The 16,133-nt window shown below is 50.3% G+C and overlaps 1 protein-coding gene across 2 annotated transcripts in view; it reads right to left on the bottom strand.

Annotated features, from left to right (window-relative positions):
• The window catches only part of CLCN1 (chloride voltage-gated channel 1), a 30,024-nt gene extending 14,754 nt beyond the window's left edge, over positions 1 to 15,270 (bottom strand). Inside the window, exons 1-12 of one of the 2 annotated variants that reach the window (XM_057733685.1) lie at positions 15,013 to 15,270; positions 12,322 to 12,442; positions 11,791 to 11,922; positions 11,076 to 11,204; positions 10,707 to 10,840; positions 9,567 to 9,644; positions 8,449 to 8,527; positions 2,276 to 2,401; positions 1,860 to 1,944; positions 1,539 to 1,640; positions 1,144 to 1,228; positions 717 to 866 (exon numbers count right to left, since the gene is read on the bottom strand). In XM_057733685.1, the coding sequence (XP_057589668.1) occupies positions 717 to 866; positions 1,144 to 1,228; positions 1,539 to 1,640; positions 1,860 to 1,944; positions 2,276 to 2,401; positions 8,449 to 8,527; positions 9,567 to 9,644; positions 10,707 to 10,840; positions 11,076 to 11,204; positions 11,791 to 11,922; positions 12,322 to 12,442; positions 15,013 to 15,192 (1,401 nt within the window). In that variant the 5' untranslated portion in view covers positions 15,193 to 15,270. Of the gene's footprint in view, positions 1 to 716; positions 867 to 1,143; positions 1,229 to 1,538; positions 1,641 to 1,859; positions 1,945 to 2,275; positions 2,402 to 8,448; positions 8,528 to 9,566; positions 9,645 to 10,706; positions 10,841 to 11,075; positions 11,205 to 11,790; positions 11,923 to 12,321; positions 12,443 to 14,445; positions 14,542 to 15,012 lie in introns of those variants that run through there. The other variant, XM_057733686.1, reaches the window with a different exon arrangement.
• Between the last annotated feature and the right edge of the window lie 863 nt (positions 15,271 to 16,133).

A 16,133-nucleotide genomic window follows, 5' to 3' on the forward strand; every position in this document is an offset into this window, starting at 1 on the left:
GAAATAAAAATATACTTGTATAAGGCAGTAATTGAGAAGTCTATAAACACGTGATCGTTGATGGGCAGATATGAAAAAGAACTGATGTAAAAGAGATCGGCTTTTGTTTCCTAACGGAAGTTAGAAGAAAATGGTTTAAGAATGGCAAAATCCTCACAGCCTCACTGCCTAAATAGAGAATAATGACATTTATAAAAATTATTCATAGGTACTAACAAAATGGATTTAAATATTTTATCCCTTTTGTAATTCTAGAAAAGAGATCATCCACTAGACTTGGGGAAAATGGATATGCAAATCATCTGAAAATGGATAATCAGATACAAGGAGAATGAAGTACCTAATTATCTAACATGTGGGGGGATTTGGTTTAATTTATCTGAGGTCTTTATACAGTTATCTGTATTGCTAAGCTCTGTCTCGCCCTTATTTACTTGGCTGCTGTGATGTCTCAATAATTTAGCGAGTGGGACCTTTAAAAGGGTTATAATAATTACGGCAACATCACTAAGTCGACATGAATGAAACATTAAGCCAGATATTGGTTCACTTCTCTAAATGAGCAGCTTACTTATGCTCTGGTTTCCAAGCTGTCATTTTTTTTTTTTAGATTGGACGAAGACCCAATGAAGTTTTACCCTTCCCTACACTATGCACACCCCGGTTCCTAGGTTGAAAACAGAAGCTCAGGGAGTCAGGAGTGTAGGGAGAGGTACCTTCATGATGAAGAAGAGGAGGAGGATGACGACGACACTGACTTTGGGGTGGATCCACACAGCCGACCGGCCCAGGCTTTCAGGGTCCCCGACATGCTTTACCCACGTATTGTTGTCAAACAGGCTACTGATGGCTTCACGAGGCATCAACTGGTGAGAGGAGGAAGCAAAAGGGAGCAGTTCTCCAGGGATGTTCGGTACTTCCATTTTTTTAAGAGAACCGATTCCCCAGTCTCATTTTTCATGGGTCCCTTTTGCTTTTTTTTCTCAGGAAGAGATCCTATCCTTGGGCCAAAGCACATACGTTTAGAAGCCTGAGGGACACCTGTGCTGTTTCCTCTTTTCCATGTGGCCCCAACCTGGCTGGGTCCCAGTCATGTGCTCTCTGACCTGACCCCCACCCTCAGTGGTCACCCTGGGAGCCGACCTCTCCAGCCATGAATTGCCCGATTCCCGGTGGAAAGGTGAAGGAGGCAATGACAAAGGTGACGATTCCAGGATAGAGCAGACGGCTGAAAAAGAAACAGAATTAATCCTCATCCTAATTTAGCCAACCCACAGTGGACAACACACTGGACTCGGTAAGCCAGAGTTGCCTGGAGTCCACTGTAGTCTCAGGCCGTTAGACACAGCATTCTCTCTACCAACAAGCAATCTTTAAGGGGAAACCACACCATTCACACCTGGTGGAGTATCAGGGCCTTTATATTTTATCACAAGCCACCTAAAGGCATTTAACGCCCTCCACAGAGATTAAAAGGGAGGAACTGCTGGAGAAACCAGAAAGTAAATAGGTAGGGCAAAAGAAGGGCGGTGACTCACTGCTTAGCCAGAAACTGGCTGAGGGCCTTGTGCTTTCGGACACCAAGCATGACTTGGCGATGCAGATACACAAATACAGCTCCCAGGAACCCACAGCAAATCCTGAGGGTGTGAGTTATACAGAAATGAAACCCTCATCGCTCGGACCTGGCCGCCGCAGGGAAGCAAACACCAGGCACCCACCTTCCCTTTGTACCCACCTCCCCCCAACAATGTACACTTCACCCATGTCTCCCCCACCTTCCCAGCTTGGGTCCTTTCCAATCCAAAGCCACGCCCCAGCCCTGGCTCCCCGCTCCGAGAACGGACAAACCCACTGACCCGATGACTGCAAAGGCTGGGAGTTCCTGCAGGTCAAAGGGGAAATCCATTCGGAAATTGGTTCTGAAGAGGGCTGTGATGGTGACTATAGGATGGAAAGGCCAAGGATTATGGTGGGAGCGTCGCAGAAACCCACCGAGAAGGAACCAGGGTCACCAGCTTTGAGGATTAAACCTTCCTCCCAGCCCAATGTCTCCTCTTCTATTTAATTTCCTTTTTCTAACACTACCGGCAGAGACACTACTCCCCTACTCCATGACCTGTTTCCTTGCCCTCTACATACCCTTGGGCCTTTGTCTCACTTCCCAAATGACACCATCCACTCCTTGTCTGCACTGCCCCACAGAGCTTTCCTCCGCACCCCATTACCAGCCTCCCTGTTTCACACTGCCTCCACCCCAGGGCTCTCCTGTTACCAGCATCCTTGTTCCACACAGCTAGCACTCGGAAAACAAAGGCGCTGAACGTGGCTGCAAAGAATCCTCGCCAGTAGTTCCTCACGGCAAAGTAGGTAGAGGTGACCTCGATGCTAAACAGCACTCCTGTAGGGGCAAGGAAGTAGGGACAGGTGCAGACAAAAGTGTGAGTCTCTCTCCCATGCTCCCACCCCGTGGACCCGAGGAGCTTTTGCTGAAACTCGAATCACAGGGGGAGCGGTAGTGGGAAGTGATGGTCTCTTGGACTGTGCCGTGCTCTAAACCATACACCGGATTGTGCAGTTTTTTGCAGGCCAGGGGTGTGGCCATAAGGTATAGAGAGGATGGGAAATGAGGGGGTTTAACCCACAAAATGTGAGGGTCAGGAGGTCATGCCCTCTCCATCCCTTAGAAAGCAGGGTTGGGTGGGATGCACAGTTGTCTGATATCCATGGGGATTTGAAAATTTTCTGCAGAAAAGTTACAAGAGAGGAAGCGTCCAGAGCAGATGCTCGCCAGAGTGCCAAGCAGAGCTCAAGATTTACAGGGACTCCCCTTAACACCTCCTTCAATCTCTCCTCCCTTCTCCCATGCACCATATACCATGCAACTTTTAGGGAAGAAGTAAGAAAAAAATGAATAGGAAAGGGCTTTATGAGAGCTGACAATACTCAACATTCCAAGAAAAGAAAGAGGATTCATCCATATTTTTTAAAAATTAATATTAAAAACCTGACCGACAGGGAATTACCTGGTGGCACAGTGGATAAGACTCCGCGCTCCCAATGCAGGGGGCCCCGGTTCGATCCCTGGCCCGGGAACTAGATCCCACATGCATGGCCACAACTAAGAGTTTGCATGCTGCAACTAAGGAGCCCTGGAGCTGCAACGAAGGAGCCCGCCTGCTGCAACTAAGACCCAGTGCAACCAAATAAATAAATATTAAAACAAAACAAAAATAAAACAAAGCAAAACAAAAACCTGACTGAAAAGGATCAAATCCAGGGGGGAAACCAAGAGGCTAGAAGAAGTTATAAACAATTATGCTTAAGAAAGGTGAGTGAGGTAGAAGGAAACCTAATTAAGAGTCCTAAGTGGTACTGTTTCTGAGAGTAGATGCTGGAGCACAAATGGGAAGGTAAGTAGATAGAAAAATAGCAAGAGTTGGTGGGGACAAAATAAGGAAGCTAATAAGGGCATAAAAGATAGACTCAAGAGATGCAATGAAAATAATTGTTAAACATACCAAGAATCAGAGAATAGACTGTGATGAGCTGCAAAGTAGAAACTTATGACAGAATTACCTAACACCTGGCTAAGCCTCATCTTTATCAGAAATGAAGAAGGAAAACAAGGAAATGCAGCCCCTAATTAGATGAATGGAGAAGAGGCCCGGCCGCAGGAAAGCCTGTGAACTAGGTAAGGTTTGTCTCCCCTTGCTCTCTGCGGAAAGAGCTGCTGGCCAGTCCAAGACCCCCCTACACTTGCTTCTGCCTTCAGGTGCTGTCTCACAACCGAGCCATTTTCTTCTCCCTCTTCTAGGTTCAAAAGTCACATCTCTTGAATCCCTCAGGACCCTAGCCCTCTCCCCTGTAGGTGACAGTCAATGGTGATAGGAAGTCATTTGTGCCAAGGGAGTGTTGCCTGATGGTTACTCCCTCATGGAGTAGCTGCTGCATTTGGACAGAGGACTCCTCATGGTTAGCTCAGTGTCCCCTTCTCTGGGAAGGTATCCCCCATCCTGCTCCACAGGTAAAAACAGTCCCTCCCTTACCTTGTTCTCTCAGAATTTTGGACTATCAGAGCACTTAGCACTTTCAGATACAGTTGTTTATTTAGATCTCTGAGTTCCCCCAGGATTCAAAGTTCCTTGGAAGCCAACACCTAACACAATGCCTGGTCCTTGATCAGGGCTCAATCCCTGTTCTGTGGGTGCACAGAGAGGAGAGAAGGAGAGGGAGGAGAACGGGGGAAGGAAGAAAGAGAACAGAAGAGAATAGATGGGTGGAATTTCAGAAAACAGGGAATCAGGGACAGAGCTTTGCTAACCATGCCTGGCCTCTGTTCCCCAAATCTCATCAGGTAAGGCAGCTGCTTCCTTGGGCTAAAAGGAGGATTTAACACAGTGGGGAGTCAGGTAGAGCAAGTCTCTACTTTTCTTTACCAGTAACAAAACCAAAGTTGGCTTTGATTTCTCAGATGTAAACTATCCAACTTATGAATATTTTACAAGCAGTTTTTGAAATCCTAGGCTAGATTTTCTTTCCCGGGATGTAGTTCTGGGACACTTTCTCTAACAGTCTGTCACTGTGTATTTTGGAATGAGAGCTAATTTTCATATTCGCCTGAGCCAAACAGAAAATGTGCTGCAAAGAGGAAACAAAGCATTAAAAACACAAACAGCATTTGGAAACTCTCTGGTCTCCTAAGTTCTGTAATATTGCTCTCTTTCCTACCCTGAAGGCTCCTCTGTCTTCTCCTCTGGCACCTTTGCCTCTGCCCAGCCAGTGCCTTCTCCTTGGTCTCTGACAATTGCCACTCATAGACACACTTTCTCAGTTTCATTTATGCCCACAGCTTCAACTACCACCTCCAAGCTAACCTACTGGTTAACAGAGCCATGCCTTCAGCTCAGTTCCTGAACTTCAGATTCATCACGCCAGCTGCTTATCTGACATCACCTGGAGATGCCACAGGAACTTCAAACTTGATGTATTCAAAGTGAAATATATCAACAGACCTGTTTCACTTCCCATATTCCCCATCTTGCAGCACCGCTCTCCACCCCATTTTCCTCGTTATAAAACTGGAAGTTGGCCTAGACTCCTCCTCCTTTCTTACCTTTCACATCCTCACGTAAATCGGCCACTAGGTCCCATCAATTTTATGTTCTATCACCCAAATATATCATCCTGTTCTCTACCTCTTCTGCCTCTGCCCAGTTTTGTCTCTCATCCTCTAGCATCAGGACTATGACAATAGTCTTCTTGTTAATCTTGGATAAATCCTATTAATCCACAGGCCAGTTCTATTCTGCACAGATCTGCCAGAGTTAGCCATGTCACTTCCTTATATGAAATTCTTCCATAGCTCCCCTTCACCCATGACATTGTATCCCAAAGTCAGGTCCGTGAGATACTGAGTTCCATAAGAAGGTCCTTGCAAAAAGGATTCTGTGGGAAATGCTGTATTTGAGCCACACTTGGGATATTCACAATGCAGGTCAGCATATCAAACGTTCTGATAACTCTTCCAGTTTAAAACTATCTGTTTATCCCAGTATTTTCCAACTTATTTAATCTTGGAACAGTTTACCTGTTATGTCTATTAACACCGTGAACTGTGTTCTGTGAAACACATTCAGGCTATTCTAGCCTAGAGAATGACATCGACATTCTTGTTCATTTCCTATGAGGACTTTCATGATTCAGCCCCCACGTACCTGTCCAGACTCATTTCCTGTCATTCCTTCCCCTGTATCCTCTAGAAATGCTCATATATGGTAATTTCAGTCCCTTACATCTTGACTTTGCAATGCTGTCTCCTCTCTCCAGAGTATCTTCCTTGCACTTTGCTCAGGCTGCCACTGGGATACTCCTTTGGGTGAGCTGTGATGGTCTGCTTGCCTTCCTGTCTACCCTTCCTGCTGTGAGCACCTGTGAGCACAGGAACCGGCACATCGCCCAGAGGGCTCCCGGCAGAGGGCACATATGGAAGCAAAAACATGTCTGTCATTTTAGCCAAATGTTGAAGTAGATTTCTTTCATCCATGTAAGGCATTAAGAGTTGACTACAGGGCTTCCTAGGTGGCGCAGTGGTTGAGAATCCACCTGCCAATGCAGGGGACATGGGTTCGATCCCTGCTCCAGGAAGATCCCACATGCCGCGGAGCAACTAAGCTCACTCGCCACAACTATTGAGCCTGCGCTTTAGAGCCCATGAGTCACAACTATTGAGCCCATGTGCTGCAACTACTGAAGTCCACGCGCCTAGAGGCCGTGCTCCGCAACAAGAGAAGCCACAGCAATGAGTTTGCGCACAGCAAAAAAGGGCCAACACAGCCAATAAAATAAATAAATAAATAAATTTATTTTTTACAAAAGTTGACTGCATAGTGAATAAATTGTTCTAATACTAATCTTTTTCTTTTAGAATTAGTCTGTGTTCATAACATAGAAGCAATCAAGTCATGTTATCTGCAAGTCCATTTAATATTTGCCACTTACTACAAACATCACGAAAACAGTTTTAACTTTTCAATACTTAATATTTTCTTACATCAAGAGCCATGTTTTATCTGTAACTTTCCTATCTGCCTCTCCCATTCTCTACACAGGATCACAATGAACCTTCCTCACTCATCCCAAAACTTCCAGTTCTATGCAAAAAATTCACATTCTCTTCACTTTAAAAGAATCTGATTAAAAACAAACAAAATGCTACCTTTCTAAAAATGTTCTTCAGACCTTCTGGATTTGTAAGGCAAAAGACCAAATAAAGAGAAAGGGGGTATAAATGCAAGTGTGAACATTTCATGTGTGCAGAAATCCAAACACACTACCCTTCCTGCTGGGGACTATGACTTTAAGGACAAGAGCTGACAACAAAAGTGCAAAAAGGATGCCAGCTGACACGTTTGCTGACATTGGTGCAGTGTCAGTTCAAGTGAGTAGGATACGTTTTCATTAACTGTAAATGTTTATCCATGTATCATTCCTGAGCCAAGTCATCTTAGTTTCCTGAAGACTCCTCTACGAAAGGACTGATTACATTTTCATAATTGAAAGATACCTCTAACAGCTGGTGCATTTAAGAAGCATATGCCTTTCCTGCAACTTTGCTTCTCCGGTTGTCAACATGGTGTCTTTTTTTATCACCAGTGAATCCAATGAATGATCTATGTAATCCTTGCTCTGTTAATGTGGTTACAACTGTTACCTATGAGTAAATAAACAGATACAACCATGCCCATTTGTTAGTTATCCAGGACAAGGAAAATAATCTGAAAGGTTGCCCTTTGTCTAGCATTAGTAGAAAGAGCTAAATTCAATTTTAAATTGCTATCAAGGAAAAATGACCTCTAACTCCCATCTGTAGTCCTCATTTAAAGCTTACTATTGGGACTTCCCTGGCAGTCCAGTGGTTAAGACTTCGCACTCCCAATGCAGGGGGCACAAGTTCAATCCCTGGTCGGAGAACTTAGATCCTGCATGCCCTACGGCACAGCCAAAAAAATAAAAATAAACCTGACTATTAATCTAAATAAGGTCTACCTAAACTCCTGTGTCCTTAACAACGTACAACCAAAGGTAAGTCTTCCCTTGGAGAAGAAAATACATAGAGACGTCAATTATACTTCAATATAAAACAACAACAGAACTTCCTCGGTGGCGTAGTGGTTAAGGATCTGCCTGCCAATGCAGGGGACACGGGTTTGAGCCCTGCTCTGGGAAGATTCCATATGTCACGGAGCAACTAAGCCCATGTACCACAACTATTGAGCCTGTGCTCTAGAGCCCGTGAACCACAACTACTGAGCCCATGTGCCACAACTATTGAAGCCCACACACCTAGGGCCCGTGCTCCACAACAAGAGAAGCCACTACCATGAGGAGCCTGCGCACCACAATGAAGAGTAGCCCCCACTCTCAGCAACTAGAGAAAGCCCGTGTGCAGCAACGAAGACCCAATGCAGCCAATAAATAAATAATAAATAAATACATTTATAAAAAAACCCAACACAACAACAAAAGTGAATTTTTAAAGAGAAAACCAAAGAAGGGGGAGGAGGAATATACATAGAAGTTCCCTGTTAGAAGATGTAATAAGTGAAGGGCAAAAACATCCAACAATACAAAGGGTTTTAATATAAGTAGGGGACCCAAGAGGCCACCTCAGTTTCCCTTCCTGGCTTTACCATTCACTAACAGGATGACCCTGCTCAAGTCACTTACTCTCTCTGTCTTCCTTAATATCAATCTCATACAGCTTTGGGCAGGAAAGAGTGTAACATCCTTAGAACATTGCCTGCACATAGTAAATGCTCACTAAAAGTTAGCTCTTGCTTTACCCTTGTTTTAACTGGTAATGCTCGAACTTGGAGATGCTGACAAAAACTCTTTTGGGAGTAAGATCAGGCAAGTGGACAGACGCAGGCGGGATAAATCACTTGCCTCCAAGTGGTGTCCCAAAACAACAGCCGACTCCTACCGCACAGCCCACGGTCAGCATGTCAGTGTAATAGTACGGCTGCTACTAGGGGAGAGACACACAGACAGCAAGATGGGAGGGATGGGCAGGGGGGGAAGAAGAGGAAAGGAGAACAGGCAAGGGTGGGGAATAAAGGAGAGGCTTAAGTCACGGGGAATCACAGTGGCCCCATCTCCCCCTGCGATCTCAGGCCAAGAGAAACTCAGTAAGTCTGGCAAACAGGAAGTGATCTCATAGTGCAAGGCCAAACACAGAAAATGAAATAAATGTTAGGCAAATATATGGAAGGCAGGTAAGTCAATAAATGGTCACCAGAGAGGGGCTGGAGATGGGGACACTCAGGACAAGAAGTGCCAATAGCAAGAGAGACAGGAAAGGACTTCAGACAAACTGCACCAATAAAGCCGGCAAGAAATAGCCGCCAGCCTCAAAAGAACATTCAGCTCTCGGGTTAAAAAAAAGCGCGGGTGCCTGGAAACCAGGGGCTGTGATCCAGGGTCACTCCCCGAAGGCCCACCCACTGGTCCCTTCCGCAAGCACCCCTCCCCACCCCAAAGCCTGTGGCGGCCACCCCAACCCCTCAGGCCACCAAGGTAGGGAGGAAGTGGGACTTGCCTCCGACAGGGGCTGCAAAGCAGCATCCCACGCCCACGGCGCAGGCCGACACCAGGAGATCAAGCTGCCCAGGCACGGTCTGCAACAGAGAAGCGCGCGGACGAGGCGGGTGGAGGGCTGGGGCGGGGTAGAGCGCACGGGATGGGGTGGAGGACCAGGAACGACAGAGGAACGCGGCGGCACAGGAGGGAAACGTGGAGGGGAACGGACACAGGGGCAGCAGAGGAGTGGACCACGTGCGGACCCCCGAGGCAGGGGCAGGGATCAGGAAGGGAGGGGCGTCAAGGGACCGGCACAGGCTAAACAGCGGCATCATGTGGCTGGAGTAAGCAGGTTGGGGGCGTGTGTGTGCAGGAGGAGGGAGCGTGGGTTAGCGCAGTGCCCGGCTCAGCATCGCGGCCAAGGCAGCCCTGCCCCACACCCCCAGCGCGCCCAGCCCCACATCCTTTTACCTTCTCAGCCTTACCTCATACACCCCACAGAACATGGACATGAACTTGCTGAGGACTGCAGCGCAGATGCTGGCAATGTGGACAAAGGGGCCCTGGGAGAGAGGAGGGGGACGAGGGGTCAGGGGCAGGGGGCCGGATGGGGGATTCGGTGACATTCTTGGACAGACGTTAGTTGCTCCAGGCCCTGTACCAGGGGCTGGAAATACAGGTGAGTAAGATAGAGATTCTGTCTTCGCAGACCTTCATCCCAGGGAGGTAAGGCGGTGATACACTGTCATGTATCATTTCAGAAAATGCTAGGGGCTATGAAAACATTGAGGGAGGGTCAGAGGAGAGAGAGACAGCAAAGACGAGGGCGGGATGGGGAAGGCCACAACTGAATAGGGCCTTGATAGAAATGAGACGTGAGCCCCACGGGCATCGGGGAGAAGCATGTTCCAGGCTGAGGGGAAGTGAGTGCAGGAGCCCCTAGAGGGGGCAGGCTTGCCTAGTTGAGTGGCAGGATGTGCTTGTCACTCAAGCACGGGGAAGGAGGGGCAGCCTGGGAGGACAGAAGCCCAGCCAGAGAAGAGCCTGATGAACATAGGCCCCCAGGCCCCGGGAATAGCTGTGGACTTCATTTTAAGAGGAATGGAAAGCCACTGGAAGTTCCTGACCAGAGGGCAGACATTTCTGATTCCATTTTGAAAAGATAACTGGCTGCAGCGGACCAAGAAGGTACATGAGCAAAACCTTGAAAAAAAAAGCACAGCCTCTCTTAGGTCTCAGTTTTCACAGAACATGTCTGGATGGTCTCTAAGGCAGTGGTTCCTGCCTGGGGAGATGTTGCCCCCAGGGGACATTTGGCAACATCTGGAGACATTCTGGTTGTCATAACCCAAGGCGGCTGCCGGCATGTAGGGGGTAGAGGCCAGGGAGGCTGTGAATCATACTGCAATGCACAGGATGGCCCTCCAGAACCAAGAATTACCAGCCCCTGGTGCCCACAGCACCCAGGATGCGAGATTCTGCTCTGCTAGTGCTATGAGGACCTCCCCGTGTATCTCCCCCCAGAACCCCCATGGTCCTCGGCTGCCCCAGAGCTCCCTCTAGACTCAGTGCCACCCTCTACCTGAGGGCCTGCACAGCTCACCCCGCAGTAACTGGAATCCTACCTCTTTCCCCACAGGGATGCCACTGCCCAGCCCTGCAGTCAGGGCCACAACCTTGGCCACAAAGGCCTTGACGGTGAGATATTCCTTCAGGACAACCCCACGAAGTATTGTCTTCATCTCAGGGATTCCAGAGCCTAAAGGGGTTTTTAAAAAATGATTGTGTTCAGGTTCAAGCTGGAGGTTAAAGTAGATGGACATCCAGATAGTGGACATGGGGGTGGGGCCAGAGGTCCATGGCGGGGAGGAAGGTTGCAAAGCAGGGAAAGGGCTGTCAGAGGGGCGGGGGAGGGAGGGGAGTGCAAGTTCTACAGGCCAATGAGATGCTGCTGGATTACGTGGATGGCATGATAGGATCCGGGAAGATCTCACCGACAGCCTGGGGAGAGATGAGGTGGCAGAAGAGGGCGCTGAAGAGGATAAGGATGAGTGGGAAGGTGACCCAGACCAGGAACTGCAGAGGCAGGTTGGGCTGCATCTGGTAGTAGGTCCACTTGTAGGCTGCAGAGACGGGCACCTGGGCTCAGTCCTGTGTGGGTGGCATGTTGCCACCACCCCCACACCGCAGCAGGGACAGCATGCTAGGAGACTGCTCCCACCACGGCTATCCCATTGGACCTCAGAGGTGGCACTCTTCTTATTGGACACATGGGGGGGTCTGAGCTAGAGGAGGTGACGTGACCCATTCAAGTTCCCACCATTTGCAGCAGGTCGCGTGGGTGGCAATGCAGCAAACCACACTCTGTGGGCACGTTGTTATAGGCTGTGGGGCACCCGACTGCCCCAGTTAACCCGGCACTGAGGGGTTCCTGGGGCCCCAGGTGTTTTCAGTTGCCCGAAATGAAAAGTGCTAGGAAAACTAGGACAAGTTGGTCACCCTATGAGAGGGCCCCACAGCTTGGCTGGCAGCAGGTGGAAGGGGCAGGAAAAATGGATCTGGTCTTGTCCTGGGCCAGAGCCACACCCAGTCTCCTCTGTGCTCCATCCCCCTCCCAAAGCCCTCCCACCCCCAGCTTACCCTAGGTCGAAACTCTAGAACAACCACAGTATTGGCAGGGCTGAGGGCAAAGGGCCAGGTTAGACCTACCCTGAAGGGTTTTGGCACTGACGTAATCCATGCACCAGCTAACCAGAGCCATCAGCAGCCCCAGGAGCACCAGAAAGATCCAATCTTCCCCTAATTTTCTTCTCACCAGGAATCCCAGACGGTGCATACAATCTAGGAGGAGAAAGAGTGAGGAGGTGCAGGTAAGCAGTTGCTGCTCTGGGTGTGTGGCTGAGGATGGGGAGGTGTGGGGCCCTCGGGGTCTAGTCTAGATGTCTCATTCCCTGAGTTTCTCCTCACCTCTCTGCCCTTCAGAAGGCACCAAAGTCCAATTCCCCATTGGCTACTTGATTCCTTTCTAAACTCTGGCTTCTTGGGGCTGCGTGGGAGGGATGGCAGGAAGGCAGAGTGAGAAGGACATGGGAGCCATGTCTTTTCCTTCACACTTGGAGGAGGGTTTTGGTGCGCACGTGGGGACTGTGATGAGGAAACATGCAGCGGCACTTCTGAGTGAGTGTCCTAACCCCTGTACCTCCTTCCACTCCAGATTCCTTGATTCCCCAGGCCCATCACCTTGACATTTAGAGGAGTGATCCCCATCGTAGCTGTCCATGGAAGCGCTGGAGCCCATCGTCTTGGGCATCCCGGTGTCCTGCTCCTTGTCTGAGAACTGCTTTTTCTGATGCCCATAGATCTGGACAGAGGGAGAGGGGAAAGGTCTGTCTTGTTGGAGTCAAAAGAAATAGTGGGAAGTATAGACCGCAGATAAAATGAACAAAGAGCTTTTTCAAATCCTGGGTGTTGAGGGCCTCATGCAGGGTCACTTTGAGGTCATCCGTGCCCTCCACTCCCCGCTCTCCGACTGCACACTTCCCACTCCTCACCCTTGTCTATCCCTCCACACTCTCACCCATCTGTACTCATCTTGGTTGATAGCAGCCTTCATCAAGGAGACCAATTTCTACTCTGAAGTAGGGATACGGGAACTGTGCTAAGACGGGGTATCTGTGTCCATTACATGTTTTTGCATCGCTGCTTCCTGTGCCTCGGCCTCTCTCTCATTTCCCCAGACCCCCTCACACTGACGTGGATGAGGTGAGGACAGACTAGCAGGTGACTCTTGGTTGCTCTTGGCCTTGGTATGTCTAGCTTTAATGAGGGCCCTCAGGTGCTCTGCCTGGCTTAGAGAAGCCCACCCACCTCCCGTCCCCGTGCTCATATGCCCAAACTAGACCCAGCCCCAATAAGCCAAGTCAGTCCACTTCTTCCCGAAGTACAGCATGTATTTTTTTTTTTTTTTGGAAGGGGGGGGGTGGTATGCGTGCAAAGTCTCTAACTGCTTTTAACTTGCCCCACCTCCACTGCACTAACTCCGTCCTCTGGGGCCAGGGTCAGGCCAGGCCATGTTTCTCATCCTGGGAGAGCCTGGGTGGAAGAGATCTGATTTCACGATACGAGCAGTAGAATTTATGCTTGAGTCCTGGACAGGCCCGCACTAATACCCTGCTCATGGCTCTTTCGTCTTCTGGGATGAGGTTAGTGACCGAGGGATGTCACGTTTGCCTCCATGCCCTATCTGGGACCCGAGAGAAGACATGACCCACGGGGGGCCAGCACATGGGCTGCCTCAGGCTGGTGGAGACGAGAAGAGGGTGCTCCATGCCAAACCTGGGCTGGAAAACACTAGAAGAGCTGGATCTGTGCTGGCTGGACCGGGGCTCGCCAGGGAGCAGGGCTGGGAGGGGAGGGAGAAGCCAAGCCTGAAAGGGGTGTGGTATCGGGATTCCTTAGCAAAAACACCTGTGTGTGTAGGATTAGGGCTGGGGATGGGAGGATGGATGAAACAATGCTGACACAATATTGATAATTGATCATTGGGCCCTAGGGGTACTAGGGGACTCATTATACCATTCTCTCTATTTTTGTGTAAGTTTGAAATGTACATAATAAAATTTAAGCAGAGAAAACTTAAGTCTAAACTCCTCTTCTTTGCTTTCAGGGCTCTTTAGAGACCAGCCCAACCCAACTTCCCAAGTCACTTCAGCATTCCTTTCCAACAGGAAGCCTCACGCTAGTGTGCCTGGTTTCCTTGCTGTCGCCAGGGGTCATAACTGCACCTTTCCTCAAGTGTCGTCCCACCCAGACCGCATACATGGTGACAGTGAGCTCAGGGCCATGAGGAGGGGTCTTTCTGTCCAACCCCACCCAGTGTTCCAGGGTCCCCTTCTCCAGGAAGCCCACTCTGACTCACCACTGGAACCTCCACTGGCTTCTGTGTCCCCATCCGCAACTGCCTCTCTGGGGCTGCCCTTACCCACCACCTTGGGGACAGATCAGGACTGAGACATGGATCCTCTTGGCCCCCAATGCTGAGATCACCAGCCCAGCCCTCAGCTTCCCAGCCCTGTCTAGACCCCCTAAACTAGAGGGACCACAGTCTGTCCCTTCATTGGCTAAAACACTTGTAAATCTTGATTTCCTGGTCCTCCCGACAGGTTCCATCCTGTGGCTCTCTGCACGCTTGCTCACGCGCTAATCCTAACCTGTGTATTTATCTGCAACAAGCTCCCAACCTGTCCTTCAGTGATGCCCATCCCATTGCCCGCTCCTAGATGTCTAGAACCCCTGCAGGAAAATTATCCCTGCACACCCCTAATGAGTTCACAAGCCCCTCTCGCTGGGATCAGATCTCCATACCTTTCCAGGTGTCTGCCATCTCACAGGTTCTTAATTCTCCCACTTGAACGTTTGATTACATTTCTTCTGCTCACTTGACACTGGTCTATCTTTGATCACGGATAAGCAGTTCAGTCCATTTTCTCTACTCATTCCAACCTGCCCTCTACAGAAGAGCTGATTTGTGTGTGTTCTACAGAGGGTGAGGAGGGAGAAAGCCGGGGGTGTCTGCATGTGGGTGAGGGTGTAAGGACAGCTCGCACACACAGAGGTGTGGGCTCCTCTGTCAATCACCTCCTGTAGGTTACGTAAGCACGAGCTCATCACGCATGGCTCTGCCGTCTCCCCCCAGGATTCCAGGGTCCTGTTAGTAAAGCTTCTGTTGAAGTACACCTGTATCTCTATATAAGGTGCTCACAACGCTAAACCCAGACCTTTGAAGAATGTCCATATGTTGAACACATGACCATGTATTTTTCAGGTTGAAAAGATCATACTGCTCCCTCTTTTCCCCTAATTCCCCATCTCCCCCATTCCACGGCCCCACTGTCTCACCCAACCCGCCGCCCCCTCCCCTTAGGCCGTTACCTGTGTGGGGTGGGCGTTGGGACGCGGGCCTGCCTCCCTCCGGAGCCTGTGCTGCAGGCCCCCATTCTCGGAGGGCAGTCCGTAGCTGGTGCAGTGTTCAAAGGGCACGTACTGGTACTGGGGGGCGCTACCCCACCAGCTTGGCTCGCCCCCACGCCGCCGGGACCCAGATGGCTCCATGCTCCCGCCCCCGGCCAGGCCTCGGCCGGCGTGCCCCCGCCCTCCCCCCAGCACAGCTCCTTAAGCCTGTCCTCCTGCCTGTCCCCAAGGCGTCTGGGGCAGCGTGCCCACCCCCAGCTATTTATAGCCATCTCTCCGTCACATGACCCCCCCACGGCCACATCTGATCTGCTTGGGGTCGAAGCAGGTGTGAGAGCCGTGCGGGGGAGGGGCTGGGACGAGAACCTGCGGGGCAGCCCCACAGGGAATTCCCTCCGCAGGGCCAGCGCGGTCCCCCTCCTTAGTCACGAGGAGGCTTCCAGCCCCAAGCCACTGGTCCGGCTATAAACATCACCCAGACCAGGATGGGAAAGCTTCTTCCCGTGCTCTCAGACCTGTGTACTCCCCCAAGTCTGCACCCTCTAAGCAACCCACCTCTTTTCCTCGGTCCGTGGGGAGTTGGATGGGGGTGCTTCTAGGGTCTGGAAACACTGAGGAGTAGCTCACCTGGGAGAGCAACCTGCGCCTCTCCGCCATCCCTCCCTGTGGGGTCCTTCCCAGCTCTGTGTCTTCCTGAGGTTTAGTCCTCATCTGTCAAGCCAGCTCTCCCAACCCAGCCAATGTTCAGTTTTCCCCTCCAGCTCTGCCTTTTCTGTCTGCCAGAGGCCGCTGGTGGTGCTCTGGGGCCATACCCTTGACCCCACCTTTATCACCGTTTCACTGAGGGTGGGGTGCAGGGGTAATAGCCTTGGGTTCTGGCACTTGTCCCACTTCCCAGACTGATACATGTCAGCCACCCAGCAGCCTGGACATACAGGAGGGACTGAGCTTCCATTTAGACCATGGAGCATCCCTGGGAGGTCTGTCGGGGCAGTTAGATAACAGCGAAGGGGAAGTGGGACGGAGGACAGGGGAGGAGGCCCAGGAGGCAAGGGAGTGGGCGTTTCTCGTGATGAGCCCAA

The sequence above is a fragment of the Hippopotamus amphibius genome, chromosome 4, assembly GCF_030028045.1.
Source record: "Hippopotamus amphibius kiboko isolate mHipAmp2 chromosome 4, mHipAmp2.hap2, whole genome shotgun sequence".
Classification (NCBI taxonomy): Eukaryota; Metazoa; Chordata; class Mammalia; order Artiodactyla; family Hippopotamidae; genus Hippopotamus; species Hippopotamus amphibius.